Genomic DNA, 21,810 nt, shown 5'->3' with positions numbered 1-21,810 from the left:
GGGCGGTCTTGGACTTAGATTTAGGGAATGAAGCTGGGCAAGTAGAAGGGGCATCAGGGCGAGAGCAATTTGGTGCTAGTGATCATAATTCAGTTAGATTTTGGGTAGTTATGGAAAAGGACAAAGATAGACCAGCAATAAAAGTTCTCAATTGGGGAAAAGCCAATTTTGCTAAGCTGAGAGATGATTTAGCCATTGTGGACTGGAAACAGCTACTTGATGGTAAATCAGTGTCAGAGCAGTGGGAGGCATTCAAGGAGGAGATCCTGAGGGTTCAGAGCAAGTATGTTCCCTTAAGGAAAAAGGGTAGGGCTAACAAATCTAGAGCCCCCGAATGTCAAGGCACATACAGGGTAGGATAAAGAAAAAAAAGGAGGCTTACGACAGATACAGAGGGCTCAATACTGCAGAAACTCCAGAAGAGTATAGAAAGTGCAGGGGTGCAATTAAAAAGGAAATTAGGAAGACAGAGGGAGAGCATGAAAAAATGTTGGCAAGTCAAATCAGGGAAAACAAAGGCATTCTATAAACACATTAAGAGCAAGAGGATAACTGAAGAAAGATAACTAAAAAAAGAGTAATGCCTATTAGAGACCATAAAGGTAATGTAAGTGTGGAGGCGGAAGACGTGGGTATGGTTCTTAATGAATACTTTGCATCTGTTTTCACAAAAGCAATGCAGACATTGCAATCAGGGAGGAAGAGTGTGAAATATTAGATGAAATTGCACTGGAAAGGGTGCAGAGAAGATATACGAGGATGTTGCCTGGAGTGGAAAATTTTAGCTATGAGGAAAGATTGGATAGGCTGGGTTTGTTTTCATTGGAACAGAGAAGACTGAGGGGAGACCTTATTGAGGTGTATAAAATGATGAGGGGCCGAGATAGAGTGGATAGGATGGACCTATTTCCCTTAGCAGAGGGGTCAAGAATGAGGGGGCACAGATTTAAAGTAATTGGTAGTCGGTTTAGAGGGGAAATTTCTTCACCCAGAGGATGGTGGGAGTCTGGAACTCACTGCCTGAAAGGGTGATAGAGGCAAAAACCCTCACCACATTTTAAAAGTACTTGGATGTGCACTTGAAGTGCCGTAACCTACAGGGCTACGGACCACGAGCTGGATAGTGGGATTAGGCCGGATAGCTCTTTGTTGGCTGGCGCGGAAACAATGTGCTGAAATGGCCTCCTTCCTGTAAATTTGTGTGCTGTAAATTTCTAAGATTCTATGGTAATAATTTGTGCAAAGGAATCACTCGATGTTAATTATCCACTTAAAACAACAAAGCTTAATAGTGTTACTAAAATTAAACAAAATTAGTAAAGAAAACACAAAAGAGTTTAGAGGCTAGTTACATTGCACTATTTGCATTGCTGTGAAGCCAGTTCAGCTTTATATCGCTGCAAACTGTGAAGCATATCCCTGGAGTGAAGTTAGCCAGGTCAAATTCTTGCAGGACATGTGAAAACACCTTAAGGAGACACTTCACACTGCCTCTGCTTTGCTACAGCTCCAAACTTTACAGATTGGTTTAATCTTTTTTCATTCATTTATTTCTGTAATTCCAATAGAAAGATTAAAGAAAATTAAGAAATTAGAAAATTACTGACGGAAGCCACCCTGGTTGGGTTAATTTAAATTCTGTATTACTTACTCTGCCTCTATCCTTCCTCCTTGGATCCACTGTTTAAGCAGATACTCATAGTAGCTGTCAGCCCTGGCACCAAGTGTATAGACACCAAGGTGACTAAACTGTCCAGAGTTCGTGTTTATGAACATTGGCACTAATCCATCCCTTTTCCCTCCAAGTTTATGAATACGTTTCATGACTTCATCTACTGCTGCCTGTTTTGGAGGGGAAAAAAAACAAGATTAATTCATTTGGGAATTAAAGAGGTAACATAACTTAATTAATATAAAAGAAAACCCATTCAATTGGAACTCACTATCTCTACAAGTTCAGTCCTACAAAGATACAGAATACAGGTATCATGAGATCCACTTGATGCTCAAGTACTTATGGTGGGGGAAAGGAGAAAAGGCTGAATTTATTCTGTGAAATCAGTGAGCTGGGCTTCCAACTTGCTGAAAAAAGCATGTTCTGTACTACTAATTTCAGCCACAAAGTGGTGCTGTGCAAATGTGGAGTCACAAAATAAAAATAATAAAAAGTGTAAGAAACACCAAAGCATGAAATAAAGTTAAAAATGCCAGAGGTAAAAAAAATTTACTGATTCATGCTTCCATCTTGACCAGTGACGTCAAAATTAGAACCACCATTTTTTTTTTATAAACACATTTTCCTCATGCACTTGCAAGAAGGCGGCAATAACTTAGCACTCCCTCTACATCCGAATCTGCATACACAATGAGATAATACAAGCACATCTTAAAAGCCTACAGATACAAAAACACTATATTAAACAAATCTAGACTAATAGCTTTAAAGATATTGGAAATGGCATAAACAGGGCAACAACAAAAAATCTTCTGTGGCACTGCATTACAAACCATTGCAACAGTTTGAAATATGGGTGCAGGAGGTACAATTGGAAACCCCCTGACACTGGTTTTGTGGTAGGTGGTCCCCGTTGAATGCAGCTTTCTCCTACATGATCATTTTGTGTGTGGATTTTGATTGCTTGTGATTTGTTGGTTTTAATTAACATGAAGTTTGAACTAATTGTGATTTATTTTGTGCGAGACACTTTGGGCATGTGTAAAGGGCTAAATGTAATGATAATATAGTGGACAAGTACTGCAGAGAGATCAGCTGGTCAGTATGGTTTTTTGCTAACATAGATCTCAATTTACACTGCTGAATCAGACTGAGAGTACTATTGATACAGTGAAGATAGATGACTTTCATCCAAAATAAACCCAACAGATTATTTAATTCTACTTTCCCTTGGGTATATCTGGAATTTACACATATATGTTAGAATAGACTAGAATGTCATTTAAGTGAAGCAAAAATGAAACTTTAATAAAAATATAAACAATTATATATTTTTTTAAAACAATAATAAATATTGCTCAGAACAGAAAATGTTGGCATGAAACATGTAAAACTTTTTTAAAAATCTACAGGAAGGCTATATAATTGTTTTGTGCCCCTTTATTTTATTGCCAAATGGTGAAAAGGTTTGATACTGAACACAGCTCAGAATACTTAAACCCAACTAGAACGGTCAGCATTGACAGAATTAGAGATCAAAAGTCATGAAGCAGATCAGCATAACACTAAATTATAGATCTTTTCAGTTGATAAATCACAGTAAGTGTTTAATCCTAAAGATTAACTTCAAGCCATGGATACAATTTCAGATAAACCAGCAGAGATTCGCAATCCACCATACCTGGTACTTTTCTTCTTTCGTGAGGCGGCTGAGCTCTCGAAACTCCAGCTGAATGCTGGTCACTTCTGCAACCGTGCTGTCAGAGGTCCAGCGTGGAGGATGAGCAGTTCCACGACCAATATTTACATCCGAATACGGAATTTTGGACGGAGTGTTGAAAGCTGGCATAAGACGATTCCCCAGCTCGTTCTGTTGTTGCAAGGGGAAAAAAACATTGTAATTGGTCAAAAAACACCTTCTCTACATTATTGGTAAACGAAAACTCGAAAATAGAATGGAGTGTAGAGTTTACAGAGAATCCAGCTAATCTTGGATTTAAAATGAACAGGTAAAATATTAATTAGCTCCAACGGTAAGGAATGGGTGACTGGGCTACTGACACTTTCAGGTTCAAAACAATTCTGGTAGGGACAAAGGACAGCTTAAAAAAAAAATTAGGGCCACGAATAAAAACACAGTAGGCAGACATAGGGACGAATCGTTCTAACTAAAACCAAGAGAATGAAAATACTGGTACACAAAGTGCAGAGGAGAAATAAAAATAAAAGTTGTTGATAATTTTCAGGCCATTAACATGAATTCTCTATTCCTTTCTAATCACATTTTGAGCTGAACTTTGTCATCAAGTTTGAGAAGGTAAATTGCAACTTTGCCATCACATTCTATATTGTTCACAATTAAGATTTGCTTATTAAATGTTAAAAGAAATATGCTCCTCCCTTATTCTAACAGGGTCATGAGAAGCCAATCATTTGTGTGAAAGGACATAAATTCCAAAGAAAAAGCCTCAGAAAATTCAGAGGACAGGCATAGAGAAACCTAGGAAACCACATCAGAGTGTAAATATTTAAAGCTAACTTGCTCCAACATCATTGGTCAGGTAGATGGCAGCAGAAGCAATGTTGACAGCAGTTTCAGCCGAAGAGCTTTAGACCTGTGACGCTTAGATCTGATGGACCAAGCAGTGTATAAATGACGGGAGCAAGCTCAGCAGCAATGACAATACTGTAATTCGGCAATTGGAAACAGAGGCGGACATTTTCACTCACTCTCGAGGCACCCTGGGGAAATGTTTTAGTGAAGTTGGCGTCACTCATGACAAATCACTTGTCCTAAACTACTGAGGACAAAGCATGAAACTAAATTGATTAAAACTTAAACAAATCACACACACATACTGACCCCCTCCCTCCCTCAGGTCCTCTCTCGCTGGTTTTCAGAGATCGCAGTGTAGGTGAGTGCGTTGATCTTGGAGCAAGCTTGCGTATTTGTTCATAGAATACAGACACTGTACCCCGACCCCTGGCTCCAGCTCGCTGCTCTCCATGCATAGGCTCTACTGCCCGACTAATCAAAACATAACGACCCAACTGCCACTCCAACAAAGATTAACTAACTCAGCACAGACTGAAAATCAACTCTGGAGCTTTCGATTCTGTACAGTTTAATACTACACAAGGAGGTGCTTTGGCCACTAAGTAAACAGGGAAACTTTCAGGTTCTGTTTTATTGACTTATTGGCAAGAATCGTAGAAATTTTCACGATTTTCAAAGGACATTATTGGATTTAGATCCAATTCACAGAAGACAAATTCACGTTAAGAGTTAATGCTCTGTGAGCATTGCACTGATCCGTCGACCACAAATTTTCATGGGGAGCCTGCTGGGTTCCTGCCCTTATTCAAGCAGAATCTATCAGAAAATGGCAGGGACCCCAGGTCTGCAACAATTCCAGGAATTCCCCGTTGGTCTTTTATGGGGCGGAACCTTCGGCTGCCCTTTGCATGGTCAATGACTTCGGGAGGCAGCTGCAGGAGCACTGACTCCATATGCTGGGAGTTCCCGCTTCCCTGGCTCAGTCAGGACCCAGTGCATTACTCGAGGCCAGCTGCTGAATGAGATGAGGAGCACGGGCCTGATGGGAACAAGTGGACTTCACCTGGAGGTGTGGGGATTGTTCCAACCAAAGAGGGTTACCTGGACTCGCAACGGTAAGCTGCTTTTTTTCTACAGAAAATAAATTACATCGACTCCTCAGACAGTGGGGTGAGAGAGCCTCTAAAAACAGGGCAGTCACCAGATTTTCTAGCTACATGACACAGGAGAGAACCAGGGATGCTTCCGCAGTGGCAGCAGCATCTGCCAGTGAATTAGGTGCCCACCCCACAAACTCTGGCAGGGTCAGCGGCGGAGGGCAGTCGTGACATAACTGCCAGGATTGTCGCGAGGTAAAGTATCGAGGCCATTTTCACCACATTGGAGTGAATTGTTTTCAAATAAAATCGCAGTATAACCTTCAGCTTTCATCATCATTATCATCATAGGCAGTCCCTCGGAGTCGAGCATGACTTGCTTCCACTCTAAAAGTGAGTTCTCAGGTGACTGAGGAGTTCAATGTGGGACCTACGGTCTCTGTCACAGGTGGGGCAGACAGTGGTTGAAGGAAAGGGTGGGTGGGGAGTCTGGGTTGACGCACACTCCTGCGCTTGGTTTCTGCTTGTTCTCGGCGATGGGACTCGAGGTGCTCAGCGCCCTTCCAGATGCTCTTCCTCCACTTTTTGACAGCCGTGGGCCAGGGATTCCCAGGTGCCGATGGGGATGTTGCACTTTATCAAGGAGGCATTGAGGGTGTCCTTGAAGCATTTCCTATGGCCAACTGGGGCTCGCTTGCTTTGTCGAAGCTCTGCGTAGAGCGCTTGCTTTGGGAGTCTCGTGTCGGGCATGCGGACGATGTGGCCCGCCCAACGGAGCTGATCGAGCGAGGTCAATGCTTCAATGCTGGGGATGTTGGCCTGAGCGAGAACACTGACACTGGTGCTTTATCCTGCCAATGGATTTGCAGAATCTTGCACAGGCAGCGCTGGTGGTATTTCTCCAGCTTTTTGAGGTGTCTGCTGTATATAGTCCATGTCTCTGAGCCATATAGGAGGGCGAATTTTACTACTGCCCTGTAGACCATAAGCTTGGTGCCGAATTTAAGGTCCTGGTCTTCAAACACTCACTTCCTCAGAAGGCTGCACTGGTACACTGAAGGTGGTGTTGAACCTTGTCGTTAATGTCTGCTCTTGCTGACAGTAGGCTCCCGAGGCATGGAAAATGGTCAATGTTAAACTGCAGCTTTAACACACTGGCCACTACCTATCTTCATAAAAGTGAGTAGATAGGAACTGCACTAAACTATTTTGTATTAGCAGTTTATTTATCAGGCATAAGTAACTTCAAATGAGCTTAATTACAGTGGAAGAAAAATCCTTACTGCTTTATCCAGGAAGACCTGGTCTCCGGTTAGATTGTATACGCTGAGTAAGCCACCAAGGATCCGAATTGTGGTCTCAAACAAATTCACATCCACGTTTTTGCCAAGATTCAGTTCATTAATCACCCATTTCTTAGCTTCCTCAAATTCTAAAATTACAAAATAAGTTAGTTATGTAGACATTTGCTTTTTATAAAAGGAACAATTTAAAGAGAGATTAGAAATTACAAAGTTCAGAACTTGAATAGCAAGAGTAATCTTCGACAGTCTCTCTCTTAGGCGGTCCTGCGTATCAAGGATGACTTGCTTCCACACCAAAAAGGGATGAGTTCACAGATGTTACAATGAAGAACCTGATATTCCAGGTCACAAACTACATATTGAAGGGTGGAAGATGCCTGTGATTGGATTTTTTTTTAACGTGTGGTGGCCGTTGCATACCAGCCACCACACGGGCTTGACAGAGCTAGGTCTTGGTCCAGTGGCAAGGATTAACCAAGACGACTGGAGACCAGCTCTGCTGCACGGACCTAGTCCACACACATATCACAGTGTGGGCTGGTCAGTGCTGCCCCTGGGCCCTCATCTCTTCTGGACCCCAAACTCACGCCTCTCCTGGGCCCCGATCACGTCGCTTTACAATCTCTGCAGTAAAGAATGGTCAACATGATAATTTTTTTTATTGCCAAATGTATTTTCTCTGACCTGAACCACAAATATAGTCAATTGAAAGGTTGTTCATTTGGATTTTTTTCATTGATGAAATGAGGTGCGTTAGTGGTGAGGAAAAGGAACATTTAGCAGACCCATCAACAAAAGCTACAAGGTCTGACTGTCGGTATAGCTTCTACATTGCCTCAGCACTGTATTTTAATCTCAAGCTAAGAAGGACATACCTGAACTCTCTGGGAGCTCCCTAAAGTGAAAGAGATGTACAAACCTCATCAGTGCCATTTTCTAAATGTAAAAACACAAGTACAGTGCAATAATAAAGATTGTGTGCTTTATAAATGTGAAAGTTCTTGATTTCCTCAACTTTTCTAACGCTTACTGTGATGGACCACTAAGTGTCTAAGGAACACAATTCAATGAAATCACCTTCTTTTTGCCCCAAAATCCACATTGTGTCCAAGGCATCAACCAGGGTCAGTCCCAAGCCAAACCATTCACTATAAGTCTTAGAAATGGGCTTCAGTTCATCATGTCCCCAGGCATACTGTTTGTATCCCTTCCATGCATGCTGGAATGCGTCTATCACTGCCTTCTGTCGCTCGTTTAGAGCTCCTGTAAGAAAATAGAACCGATTGAAGAGGCTGTAGTCATTGCACGATTGCTAATGTGCTAGGGTTTATCTACAGACCATTACATTAAAGTTTCTTGTAAATTAAAGAGGCTGCTGCAGTCATTGTGCTATTGCTAATTGAGCTACGGTTTATCTACAGATCATTAAATTAAAAAAATACTGAGTATAACTCACGAAAAGGCAGATTCAAAATGGGCCAATTTATTCCAGACCCCCTGCCTATTTTGTCTCCTTCACTCCCCACCTCTCCTGATTCTTGTTGAGGTTGGGTTCTGCTGTTGCTGGCATTTTTCCAATACCACAAGTTTAAAGGTTTTCAAACTATGAGACCAAACTTACATAAGGACATACGAAATAGGAGCAGGAGTAGGCCATTTTGTCCCTCGAGCCTGCTCCGCCATTTAATATCATGGCTGATCTGATCATGGACTCAGCTCCACTTCCCTGCCTGCTCCCCATAACTGTTTACTCCCTTATCGTTCAAAAATCTGTCTATCTCCGCCTTAAATATATTCAATGACCCAGCCTCCACAGCTCTCTGGGGCAGATAATTCCACAGATTTACAATTCAACCCTTTGAGAAGAAACTCCTCGTCGTCTCAGTTTTAAATGGGGACCCTTATTCTGAGACGATGCAATCTAGTTTTAGTTTCCCCTATGAGTGGAAATATCCTCTCTACATCCACCTTGTCGAGCCCTCTCATTATCTTATGTTTCGATAAGATCACCTCTCATTCTTCTGAACTCCAATGAGTATAGGCCCAACCTACTCAATCTATCTTCAGAAGTCAACCCCATCATCTCCGGAATCAACCTAGTGAACCTTCGCTGAACAGCTTCCAATGCAAGTATATCCTTCCTTAAATACGGAGACCAAAACTATACTTCAGGTGTGGCCTCACCAATACCCTGAACAGTTGTTGCAGGACTTCTCTGATTTTATACTCTCTCCCACTTGCAATAAAGGCCAACATTCCATTTGCCTTCTGATTACTTGCTGTACCTGTATACTCACTTTTAGTGTTTCATGCACCAGGACCCCCAGATCCCTCTGTACTGTAGCACTTTGCAATTTTTCTCTATTTAAATTATAATTTGCTTTTCTATTTTTTCTGCCAACATGGATAACCTCACATTTTCCCACATTATACTCCATCTGCCAAATATTTGCCCACTCACTTAGCCTGTCTATATCCCTTTGCAGATGGTTTATGTCCTCCTCACAATTTTCTTTCCCACCCATCTTTGTATCATCAGCAAACTTGGTTACATTACACTCTGTCCCTTCATCCAAGTCATTAATATAGATTGTAAATAGTTGAGGCCCCAGCACCGATCCCTGTGGCACCCCACTAGTTACTACTTGCCAACCGGAAAATGATCCATTTATCCCGACTCTCTGTTTTCTGTTAGTTAGCCAATCCTCTATCCATGCTAATATATTACGCCCAACCCAACTTTTATCTTGTGCAGTAACCTTTTATGTGGCACCTTATCGAATGCCTTTTGGAAATCTAAATACACCACATGCCCCTTATCCACCCTGCTCGTTCCTCAAAGAACTCCAGCAAATTTGTCAAACATGATTTCACTTTCACAAAACCATAATGACTCTGCTTGATTGAAACATGCTTTTCCAAATGACCTGCGACTGCTTCCTTCATAATGGACTCCAGCATTTTCCCAACAACAGATGTTAGGCTATCTGGTCTATAGTTTCCTGCTTTCTGTCTGCCTCCTTTTTTAAATAAGGGCATTACATTTGCAGTTTTCCAATCCACTGGGACCTCCCAGAATCCAGGGAATTGTGGTCGTAATCATGGTCTTCTCCTGATGACCACATACAAGCATTTTCCAGCAAACTAACTGAATAGTAATCAGTCGTAGGAATCTCGATTGATTTGTTTTCCCTTTTTCCTGGTTAACTGGTCAAATCTGCAGATGATACCAGACTAAAAAAGAACTTGCATTTATATCGTGCTTTTCATGACCTGAGGATGACCCAAAGCGCTTTACAGCCAATTAAGTACTTTTGAAGTATAGTCACTATTGTAATGTAAAGGAGGAAGTGAAATTGGAGGAGGCAACTCGAAAATTACATGAGTTGGACAGAATATTTAGTGGGCAGAAAAATTACTTTAGAAATTTATTAGAAAGGCAAAATACTCCACATAGGAAGAAAAATTACTCCCCGAATGGTATTGAAATAGCTAAGAATGAAGCCAAAAGAGACCTGGGAGTTTTAGTAAATTCATACACTCAACATATCCAACCAATCCAGCATCAACAAAGCCAACAGAATGCTGAACAAGGCATTAGCCATGGCTCAATGGTAGCACTCTTATCTGAGTCAGAAGATCATGGGTTCAAGTACCACTCCAGAGACCTGAGCACATTATCTAAACTGGCATTTCAGTGCAGTACCGTGGGAATGCTGCACTGCCGGAGGTGATATTTTTCAAGTGAATTGTTTAACGTAAATGTTTGCCCTCTCAGATGGACATAAAAGCTCCGATTTTGGCACTATTTTCAAAAAGAGCAGGGGAGTTTTCCCCGGTGCCCTGGCCAAAATTTATCCTTCAACCAACATCACTAAAAACATGATTTGGCCGTGTATTTCACTGTTGTTTGTGGGACCTTGTTGTGCGCAAATTATCTGCCTCATTTCCCTACTTTGCAAACAGTGACTACACTTCAAAAAGTACTTCTTTGGCTGTAAAGCACTTTGGGATATCCTGAGGTTGTGAAAGGTGCTGTATAAATGCAAGTCCTTAATAAAGAAAAAAGCAGAATACAAATCAGAAGAAGTGGTTACCAAACTGTACAGTGCTCTGATCAGACTGCACTTTGAGCATTCTGTCCAGTTCTAGTCACCAAGATACAAGGGAAAAGATATAGTGCTTTGAAATATTGGAGAAGAGCAACGATGCTGATCGCTGGTTTCAAAGGTCTGATGTAAGAGGAAAGACTGAAGATACTTGTGTTCAGTCCAGTAAGGAGGCGTCCAAGGGATATGTATATAAGATAGAGAATGGAAAAAGGAAATTCCGAATATTACTTTAACTTAAATGAGAGTGGGATAAGGGGATATAGATTCAAACTAGTAAAATGTAAATTTAGGACTTATGTCAGGAGTTCCTTGCTTACACACAAGAGTGGTCAATATATGAAACAGATATGCGGGAAAAGTAGTGAAAGTAAAAACCCTGAAATCTTTTAAGAAACACCTGGATGCTGAAATGGGGTCGTTAAGGAGTAGTGTGCTATCTTGGAAGTCTACAGATTGAAACACCACTTTTTCTGTCTTTGGGAAGATAACGGATAAAATGTAACTTACCAAATAAATTGCTGTCTACAGTGCCCTTCATCCCTTTCCTAGTCATTTATTGCCTGATTTACCTCAGCTCTTCTCAACCTTGGTGGGATACAGCATGGCTTCATGTATTATATATTAAAAATGGTGCTTGGTGCAAAATTTCAAAGTTACTGGACATATAGGTGGTGCTGCGAACATAACATTACGTGACAAAGTTAGGTAACAAGGAACCCATCTTTGGAAACACGCAAGAGTAATTTTAAAAAAATTAATAGAGATTGCTTTTAAAAAAAAAAGTGCACCTTAAAAAAAAAGTCTGCAAAATGCTTGACCCCCAAGAGTTATTAAAAGTTAAAGAATGAGCTTAAAAGCATTTGCAATCAGCAACGTAACCTGCAAAATACACTCCAAACTCATATCAGAACTAGCGAGATGGATAATTTAAAGATCTTGTTTTAAACAAATTCCACCTCCTCAAGCTATTAAGGAATCTGATGATTTTCCCCACCTCCGACGCTGAGGCAACATTCACACTCCTTCCATCCCATCGCATTAGACAACTGCTGACCCCCCATCCCACCTTCTACCTTCCCCTTATTCCCATTGCTTTCTTTCCCCCTCTGCTTCTCATGTTCCCTCTCCCTCCCTCTGCCTTTCACCTTATCCTTTGTTCCTCTCCTCCTCTGACTTGCTCCTCTCTCCCTGACCACTTGCCCCTCACCCACTCTTGCCTTGTAACTCTCTTCCACTCTCCTCCTGTTCACCTCTTTCCTATCACCCTGTACCCAGTCACCCTTTCCCCTGTCTCCACCCTCTTACCTCCTCACTCTATCTTGGCCTATCCTGCTCTCTTACTCTATGCCCTCCTTGGCTACCTCCTCTTTCCCCCACCCACCTCATCCAACCCCTAATCCCCTACCCCATCCACACCTTCTCCCCTTCATCTCTTCCTTTACTTCAACTAATTCTCTACCTTCTATCTCTGCTTGACCTGAAATGTGCCTGTGTACTCGTTGATTTCCCATAGCACTGCACATGTGTCTTGATTCCCATGTACAGTGCCATGGAAAATCAACTAGTACGTAACAAAAAAAAGTTTGACCAAAGAGTGCAGAGTAGATGGCTGTTGAGTAGTTCATGCTGGACTGCTATTTGCTAATGCTGCATCTAGAACATCAAGTGAATTAGCTTTTCTAAGTAGCTAGTGTCACTGCAGCTGATCAGCAGCTGGATAGCTCAGGTAGTTAAGTATCAGAATTGGAATTTATGAAAACTATTATTTTGTAACATTAATTTTATTAATGTTCAAATTAGTAATAAGGTAATTATCTACCTACTGCTGTGCTGTTCTATACCCAGATAACAAAGTAAGAAAGGACTCATCTAACAGAGATGGCTTGCGTCACATTCCACTTGATATAAATTAGCTAGAGAAAAATCAAGTGCTGATTTTCTACAAAATAGAATGAAGGGGCAAAAAAAAAAAACTTAAAATACCCACGAGGTTAACTGAGAATATCACTAGCAGTCCTGTGAGTCGGAGATCGGAGGCTATGGTGTTGCAAGGGGAAGGGAGCCAACATCTCCACTGAGAGGAATTGGAAAGAGATCAGCTCAGAAAAAAGTGATGTTTTTTTATTTATTCCTGCCTCAGCCACTGCAGGTAGATCATTAAATTGTTCTCCTCACACCACAGTTATAGAAGTAAATAAACACATGCCTCACAGCAAAATACATCTTTCAAGTGTCCTTAATAGCCAGACTCCAAAAGGATTATTCCAGACAATAGAAACTAATAGTTATTATTTGATCATTATGTCAGTGACCAGACAGTTTTTTTGTCAATCCAACTTCCTAGGATTCCAAATTTATCTCGACGGTTTTGAAACTATCCAATTTGAAATCAATTCAGTACAAAATGTAGCTGAATAGCAGTGATCAATGAAGGCTAACCGAAAGCTTAGAACTCAGGACTATCCTTCAGACTGACCTACCTGTTCTCAATTCCCCAGTATGTTGCTACTTATTAAATTGTTGAACATAACCACATTAGGGTGAAAAGGTTTGACAACCAGTACGACTACACCTTATGTGGCCATGCTACCTGGTTCTTTGGTGTTCGCATTTTCATTAGGCACTGGCTTCTCTTCTTTTTTGGTGTCGGATAAAGCCACAGTAACCCGTTCAGGTTCAATCTCCATTCCACGCCAACTGCAGGTTAAAAAAAAAAATTAGATTTACAGAGAGATTGCTTTCATGCAAGTGCGCGAGCCTAACAATGTGAAAGGCCAACAGATAAAAGCAGAAGAACTGATGGCAGAGAGCCAGAAGGAGGCAGAACAAGTTGATAAGAACGTTACAAAAGCATATGGGTACTTGTATTTACAAATAAAGGCACAGAATATAAAAGCAAAGCGATCATGCCAGAACTTTATAAATCACTGGTGAAGCCTCAGCTGCAGTATTGTGCACAATTCTGAGCACCGCACTCTGGAAAGATAGAAAGGCTTTAGAAAGGGTACCGAAGAGGTTTATCAGCACGTTACCAGGGATGAGGGACTTCAGTTACGAGGAGAGGTTGGAAAAGTTCCCCGTGAAACAGAGGTGGTTAAGAAGTGGCCTAATAGAGGTTTTCAAGATGAGGAGAGGTTTTGATAAGAGTGGAGAGAGAAAAAAACGATTCCCTCTGGCGAATGGGTCAATAACCAGAGGTCATAGATTCAAAATGAATGGTAAAAGATACAGAGGGGCAATGAGGACAAATGATTTCATTCAGAGAGTTGTCAGGATCCGGAACACTACCTGAAAAGGTGGTGGAAGCTGATTCCATAAATAATTTTAAAAGCGAGTTGGACAGGTACTTGAGAATAAGGAACTTACAGGACTACAGAGGGTTATGGACAAAAAGCAGGGGCGTGGGACCAATGTTCCCTGTAAAGTGCGTGGTCGCGCAGCGCTTCAGAGAACCTGTGCAGCCGGCTTCCCAGATTTTGAATGGCTCACACAGCCCCTTAAATAGGGCCACTCAGAGCCAAAATAATGACAGGGACATTGTGTGGGACTAAGCATGACAGTTCTTTCAAAGAGCCAGCACAGGCACGACGGGCCGAATAGCCTCCTTCTGTGCTGCAAGTTCCTATGATTCTATGTCTAGCTATGAAACAACCTGCAGGATTCTGTTGTCAAAACATCCATAAAATCTAATGTTGTTTCTCTGACTGGCTCCCATTTTTACACTATTTATAGTTTACAAGGAAGAGAGCCTGATCATCAACATGAATCTTTCACTGCTGACTCCACAATTACAATTTAGCTGTTCACAAATGGACCGAGGTAGAGGAGTGAAACTGGATTTTCCTTGATTTTTCCTGAGTAATACCAACATACAATTTTTGGCCAGATTAAATTATAAGCTGCGGCCAATACAACAGGAAAGAGAAGAAGAAAAAGAAAATACAACAGCTGGAAAAACATGTTTCAGGAAATTATTAAATAGAACACCAAACCGGAGGCTGATCAAATTTCAGTGAGGTGAAAGAGGCAGCAGTCATTCCTAGAGGAACCCATTTGTAAAGATTACAGTCTGCTCTTAACTTAGTCGCTTTAATTTAAACTGTGATAATTAACCTTTTAGGTACTAAAATATCCCATTGCTTAATTGGATAGTTCAATTTGTTTTGTACAACAAATAACTGAATTAACAGAAGCAGACCCCGTCTTTATAAAAACTTTGATTTTAATAACTCATTAATCTGCATGCTATTGTCAACCAGTTAACTTGTTTTGGCACTGAGTCTTCAGGTTTCCCAACATTGCTCTCAAAATCGTGTCTTTAGTATCATCTGGTTGCTTCAACGATATGATGAAGTCAAAACGTTCATGTCCCAAAATGCCTTTAGAGCCAATTTAGCTAATCAGGGACCAGCACTGATGAGGGTCAATGAAGGAAAGGTAAAACTTACATTTAAAAGTTAAGTAAAAATTATTTGGGAATCACCTGTCCATACCACGAGCATATTTCCTCCTATAAGAAACCTTTTTCAACTATGCTTATCACTAAAACTTTACTCGAGTTAAGCACCGTTTAAACACAAAGAGCTATATTTCCTCCATTTGTTCATTTATTGCAAAAAAAAACTAGCCTCAAGTATGAAATGTAGTCTCCATTTTATACTTGTGCCTTTTTCAATGAAATTGCCGAAAATCTTCAAACATAACCAATAATTCTTCAACTGATTAAAATAACACACGTTGTTAAAAGCTCTCAGAAATCACATTAAGACAATGGGCCCAAGTTTCCACATGATTTGCGCCTGATTTTTAACTGGTGGAGAACGGACTATCTTAGAAATCGCAATTCTCCACATTTTTTTTCCTGCAGTTCTAGTCAGGTAGAACAGTTCTACTTTGGAACAGAATTTTTTCTTCAAAAGGGGGCGTGTCCCGCCAGTGACGCCTGATTTCAAAGTTTCCACAGTGAAAACGTACTCCAAACTAAGTTAGAATGGAGCAAGTGAAGATTTTTGTAGAACTGAAAAAACCTGTTCTACACATTAAAAAATCAGGCACAGGTTACAAATTAGGCGTCCAGAACGAGGTGGGGGGGGGGAAGGGAAGTCATTAAATTCTACAATAAATCCTTATTTATACTTCTACAAATATTATACAAATAAATCCAACCTGAATAAACATTTATAAGCAAAGAAAAGATGAAATAAACCATCTTCCTACCTATGCTTCAGGCACGGAGAATGCTGCAGTCAGCCTGAGGCGCCCGTTCTTCCCGCGGGGAGGGGGGGGGAGGAAGAGGCGCCCGTTCTTTCCCGCGGGGAGGGGGAGGGGGGGTAGGAGGCACCCGTTCTTCCCGCGGGGGGGGGGGGGCGCCCGTTCTTCCCGCGGGGAGAGGGGGGGGGAGGAGGAGGCACCCGTTCTTTCCCGCGGGGGTGAGGCGCCCGTTCTTTCCCGTGGGGGGTTGGGGGGGTAGGAGGCGCCCGTTCTTCCCGCCGGGGGGGGGGGAGGAGACAGTGAGAAGGCTGCAAATGCTGATGGCAATGTGCTTTTATTAAAAAAATGTTCAAAAATTAAACAGCTACAAAGAACTACAAAAATGGCCAAGTGCCAATGTTTTTTTTCACACTGAGCATGCGCGAACGCGCCAACGCGCATGCGCAGCGTTGCCGGCAGAAAAAAACTCATTTAAATAGTACCCGCCCCCTCCCACTTACAAAATCGGCGCGAGTGTAGGCTCCGCCCCCCAGGGCACCGCGCCAGGCAGACAAGGAGCTGCAGAATGCTCCAGAATCGCGAGTTTTTTTTTAGGCGCCGTTTTAGGTGTGAAAAACGGGCGCCCAGCTCGGAGGGGCGCCCGTTTTTTATCATGTGGAAACTTGGGCCCAATATGTGTAGAAGGAAAGAAACTATAGCAAAGTCCTATTTGATGGGGAGGATGACCATATTACAATCTGCAGTTGACGAAATACTTCAATTTCTAGAAACAGGTGCAACAGGAAGCACTCCAAAAAAACAATGATGATTACAGAACTACCAGAATGCAAAAATATTTCCAATGTATAAGTTTAATTTTAAAATTGAAGGGTCAGACCCAGAGTCTAGAACGTTATCACGGTTGAAAAAAGTAAAAGAAAAAAACAAAGTAAATCAAAAAGTAGTGTTTAGGTGAGACACTAAGATTGGATTTTAAACGGCAAAGATAAAGGGAGATGAAGATTTATATAGTTTTGAGGTGCCAGGAAGGAATGCATTAGTTCAGGAGATTGGGCAATCAGTAGGGATCCAGGAGGGTGGCTTCACACTTTGAACGAAGAGCAGAGCAAGGTTCATCCATCATGCACCGATTTGTATTTTCTTGCCAATTTGCTGTTTCAAAGAAATGCACATTCCAACATGCAACAAGTTGATAAGTTAGCCTTAAAATGGCTACCAACTGGCTGTCTTGCTTGATATCTGAGGATAGCTATCATATAAAATACAAAATGTGCTGCAGTTGGGGATGTTTTCTAATATATATGGCCTATTAGGTACAAAGAAATTCAAAATAGTATACAGTAAAAGACCATGTGCTCTAACAAACAAGTTTTCAATGTCAGTCTGATCTTCCTGCTTTCTCACCAGAGAAGTACAAGAGCTGGTTACTTCTTATGCAATTGGCCTTTGATACAATTAAGAGGTCAGTGGGTGGTGTTGACACCGGGTGCTTAACGCGTATTATCCCCTGCATGATTATCCTGCTCAACACAAAAATATTCAACACTCATTAAACTGAGCTGATCTCTCTGTTCTATGTATATGTGGCACCATATACATCTCTTCAATAACAATTCTAAGTTTGTATCTGTTGAAATAAATAGGCCCTATATCTAAGTCATCACCATCATCATAGCAGTCCCCTCAGACTTGCTTCCACTCTTAACATGAGTTCTTAGGTGGCTGTACAGTCCAATACAAGAACCACAGTCTCTGTCACAGGTGGGACAGATAGACGTTGAGGGAAGGACTGGGTGGGACTGGTTTGCCATATGCCACTTGACTTCTGCATGCTCTCGGCGACGAGACTCGAGGTGCTCAGCGCCCTCCTGGATGCACTTCCTCCACTTAGGGCTGCCTTTGGCCAGGGACTCCCAGGTGTCAGTGGGGATGTTGCACTTTATCAGGGAGGTTTTGAGGGTGTCCTTGTAACGTTTCAGCTGCCCACCTTTGGCTCATTTGCCGTGAAGGAGTTCCGAGTAGAGCGCTTGCTTTGGGAGTCTCGTGTCTGGAATGCGAAGGATGTGGTCTGCTCAGCGGAGCTGATCAAGTGTGTAACAGAAATATATATCACAATTAATTGAGTGGGTCTGCTACAAACACATAGGCCCCAAGTTTCCACATGATTTGCTCCTGATTTTTAGGAGCAACTGGTGTAGAACGGAGTATCTTAGAAATCGGAATTCTCCACATTTAGTTTGCTCCAGTTCTAGTCAGTTAGAACAGTTTCACTTTGGAACAGAATTTTTTTTTCAAAAGGGGGCGTGTCCGGTCACTTACGCCTGATTTCAAAGTTTCATGAGTGAAAACTTACTCCAAACTAACTTAGAATGGAGTAAGTGAAGATTTTTGTACGCTCGAAAAAACCTTGTCTACACTTTAAAAAATCAGGCGTAGGTTACAAATCAGGCGTAGGGAATGGTGGGGGGGGGGGGTTTAAAGGGAAGTTTACAAACATTAAACACTTCAGTTTTACAACTAAAGAGCCATCATCAATAATAAATGATTAATACATCAATAAATCAACCAATAAGTCAATCAAAAAAAATTTATAAGAAATAATTTTTTTTTAAAAAATCAATAAATAAAAAATTTTCTACTTACCGACTGCAGCACCGGGAGCCCTCCAACAGCGTGCCCGTCCCCAGCACCAGATTTACAGGTAGGTGGCGTTGGGTCGGTTCGGGTCGGGGGGAGGGAGGTCAGGTCGAATCCAGTCCGGAGGCGGGGTGGTGGGGGGGGGGGGAGCGGCTGTCGGGTCCGGTCCGGGGGCAGGGGGGGGGAGCGGGTGGCGGGTCCGGTCCGGGGGGCGGGAAGCGGGAGTCGGGTCGGGTCGGGAGGAAGCAGGAGCTGGCCGTGGGAGGAGCCTTATTCACGCAGCCCCACTGAGGCCATTGGGCCAGGGCTAGGGGCTGCGTGCTTCGGGCCCCTCTCACACAGTTTCGGGCGCCTGCACTTGCGCGCCCACTGTAGCGCGCATGTGCAGAGGTCCCGGCACTGTTTTCAGCACAGGGACCTGGCTCCGCCCCCTACAGCTCCTGCTGCGCTGCACCGAGGGCCAGAGGACCTGCAGGGAGGTGGAGAATACGGAGGTTTTTTTTAGGCGCACTTTGTGGCGCGAAAAACGGGCGTCCAGGTCGGGACTGCACCGTTCTAGGCGCGGCTCGAAACTTGGGCCCTTAATCTCACAACCAAGCTCTAAGCCATTTACTTTGCTCCCAATGAAAAGCAGACACAATGGGGCCGAAATTGCCCCTTCCGATTAAGACCACGGGGCGGTGCGGAATGGCCGCCGAATCTCTATGGACGGGCCGCCATTTTGGAAATTGCCCTTGCTGAGTTTTGGAGTTGTGCCTGGGACCACTCTGCCCATTTTCCCACTGTGGCGTGCACGCGCCGAGCCCTTACCGACTGGCAGGGAGCCTCTCACGAAATTGCCCCTTTCCGGGTATTGCCCCATGGGAGCAGCCCCGCCGCCAATTAGTGCCGCCGACAGCCCTCTCTTGGGTGTCAGGCCGCTGGCTCAGCCAAAACCCTCCCTGGTGGCCCAGTGTTTGCCACTAAAGTGGCAGCAGAGTTCAAAACAGCTCTCGCCTTTAACTGAAGGGGAGACAGGTTGTGACGCGCTAACGCGATGACGTCATCAGCGCAGCGCTGATAACCAATAGCCTCGGCTACTCTGCTCGCCCCCCACTTCCGCCCCCATGATGTCGCTTGAAAAAAATCCCCAAAGTGCTGAATCTCAACGGTTAGGCCGCCTCAATGCATGGGGCGGCCAGAACACATCGAAAACTGTAGGTGCACCTCATTTCCGGCTGTTTAGGCCCCAATGAGTATAACATTACTTATGGTAATAAGCAAGGGGCATATCAGTTTGTATCTAAAGGCTAAATATCTTGCAGAATTTAACTTACTGTGTGACGGTAAGGTAGAACCTTATATACATCGAGGATGTGGAGGGGGGGGGGGGGCGGAGGAAGAGAGAGTGAACAAGAACATGGGGACAGATGGAAGGAAAACAAATTATAGATGAACGTAGATGGAAAAAGAAGCACAGGTACACGCAGGGTGGTGATGGGAGAGAGAGAAAACTAAAGAGACAGTGCACTTATGGTCAACAATCATCAAGGCTGGATATGTCACATAAGCAAGTTGCACATGAAGGCAAGCTTATATAAAATATAATTTTGCTCCACAGCTTCAAAATTTTTCAAAAATTAGAGGTATGCCCAATGATTATGCCCTGTCCAGGAGCACCATATACGTGTTGGAAGGGTATCCACAGATGTTCAAATCTTGGAAGAACTTGGACTTTATAAACACAGTTGAGAGTTGTTGAATGGAAGATAAATATTTTGCACAACAGAGGAAAACCAACCTCTGGAAACTTTTGCAATAATGGAGATGAGAGAGTCCCATTTGAGGTTAGAGGAGATAGTAAGGCCAAGGTTGAGAGTTCAAGTTCTAAAGATAGAGCTATTAAAGGTCAGCTGTGGCTCAGTGGGTAGCACTCTCGTCTTTGAATCAGAAGGTTGTTGGTTTAAGTCCCACTCCATGAACTTGAGCACCAAAAAAATAAAATCTAGGCTGATACTCCAGTGCAGTACTGAGGGAGCACTGCACTGTTGGAGGTGAAGTCTCTCAGATAAACCGAGAAGTCTGCTCTCTCAAGTGGATGTAAAAGATCCCATAGCACTATTCTGAACAAGAACAGGGGAGTTATCCCCAGTGTCCTGGCCAATATTTATCCCTCAATCAACATAAGAAAACAGATTATCTGGTCATTATCACATTGTTGTTTGTGGGAGCTTGCTTGTGCGCAAATTGGCTGTCGCGTTTCCTACATTACAACAGATACTATACTCCAAAAGCACTCCATTGTCTGTAAAGCGCTTTGAGATATCTGGTGATCATGAAAGGCGTTATATAAATCCAAGTCTTTCTTTCTATTGCTAATACTTTCCGGAAACACGTAAAAAAAATTATTGAATAATGGAGAGAGACAAGGAACAATATTTTCCATAGAAAGGCACGGCTATCAAGATGTAGTGATCCAGCCATTCCATTGTGACAGGACACCAGATTGTGAACATGGAGGAAATGCAACTCGAAGGATATAGTTGTAACCTCTCCAGTCCGGCACCCTTAGGACCCGACCGGTGCCGGACCAAAGAATTTTCCATACCACAGGAGGTCACGCTGACCCTAGTGCTGTCAGCAGTACCCTAGACTTACCGGGTACTGCTGACAACTACCCGGCCGCGTTCTGTGCATGCGCTGCACAGAAGCATACTGCACAGCATTTCTCAGGCCCAGCTTCGGCGCCTCAGTCAGCCGCCACGCTCCTCGCTCCCTCTCCGCGCCAAGCTGACCAAGGAGGGAACACCAGAAGCAATGGGGAGAAGAGGAGCAGCCAGCTCCAGGACACAGCGCGGGTCGCGACCACCCGCCGGGAATGATTGCGGACCAGGGATGTTGCCGGACCAAAGAGTCCCAGATTGGAGGTGTACCTGTACTGATGAAAGCTGAAGAAATTGGTAGAGTTGGACAGCAAATGGAGGAGGTCATTAATATGTGAAGGATAAACAGGCTGGGAGAGAGAAAAAAAGATCTACACAAGCTAATTCAAAAAGTCAGAATATGAACTATCATAGCACAAATGGTGCAATTTGAGAGGAAACTAAATAAACAAGAATACTGAATTTCAACCATGAATGCAATCCATTGTTGGATTTTAAACCCAAAGGATAACTTTGACCTGTCAAAGCTGAAAAGGATTTAAGATTTAATCAACTTTATAGATCACATTACAAAT

The 21,810-nt window shown here is 42.9% G+C and overlaps 1 protein-coding gene across 8 annotated transcripts in view; it reads right to left on the bottom strand.

Moving 5' to 3' along the window:
* Nucleotides 1–21,810, bottom strand: part of LOC139232509 (endoplasmic reticulum mannosyl-oligosaccharide 1,2-alpha-mannosidase-like) — a 68,230-nt gene that overhangs the window by 25,808 nt on the left and 20,612 nt on the right. For 7 of the 8 annotated variants that reach the window (XM_070862829.1, XM_070862827.1, XM_070862831.1 and 4 more), the window contains 5 exons: nt 13,336–13,442; nt 7,711–7,896; nt 6,613–6,761; nt 3,357–3,545; nt 1,652–1,842 (listed from right to left, as the gene is read on the bottom strand). In XM_070862829.1, the coding sequence (XP_070718930.1) occupies nt 1,652–1,842; nt 3,357–3,545; nt 6,613–6,761; nt 7,711–7,896; nt 13,336–13,442 (822 nt within the window). The remainder of the gene's footprint in view (nt 1–1,651; nt 1,843–3,356; nt 3,546–6,612; nt 6,762–7,710; nt 7,897–13,335; nt 13,443–21,810) is intronic. The other variant, XM_070862835.1, reaches the window with a different exon arrangement.

Source organism: Pristiophorus japonicus, chromosome 20, assembly GCF_044704955.1.
Source record: "Pristiophorus japonicus isolate sPriJap1 chromosome 20, sPriJap1.hap1, whole genome shotgun sequence".
Taxonomy (NCBI): Eukaryota; Metazoa; Chordata; class Chondrichthyes; family Pristiophoridae; genus Pristiophorus; species Pristiophorus japonicus.
Note: the sequence above shows the minus strand (reverse complement) of the source record. Positions and strands in the feature narration are given on the sequence as shown.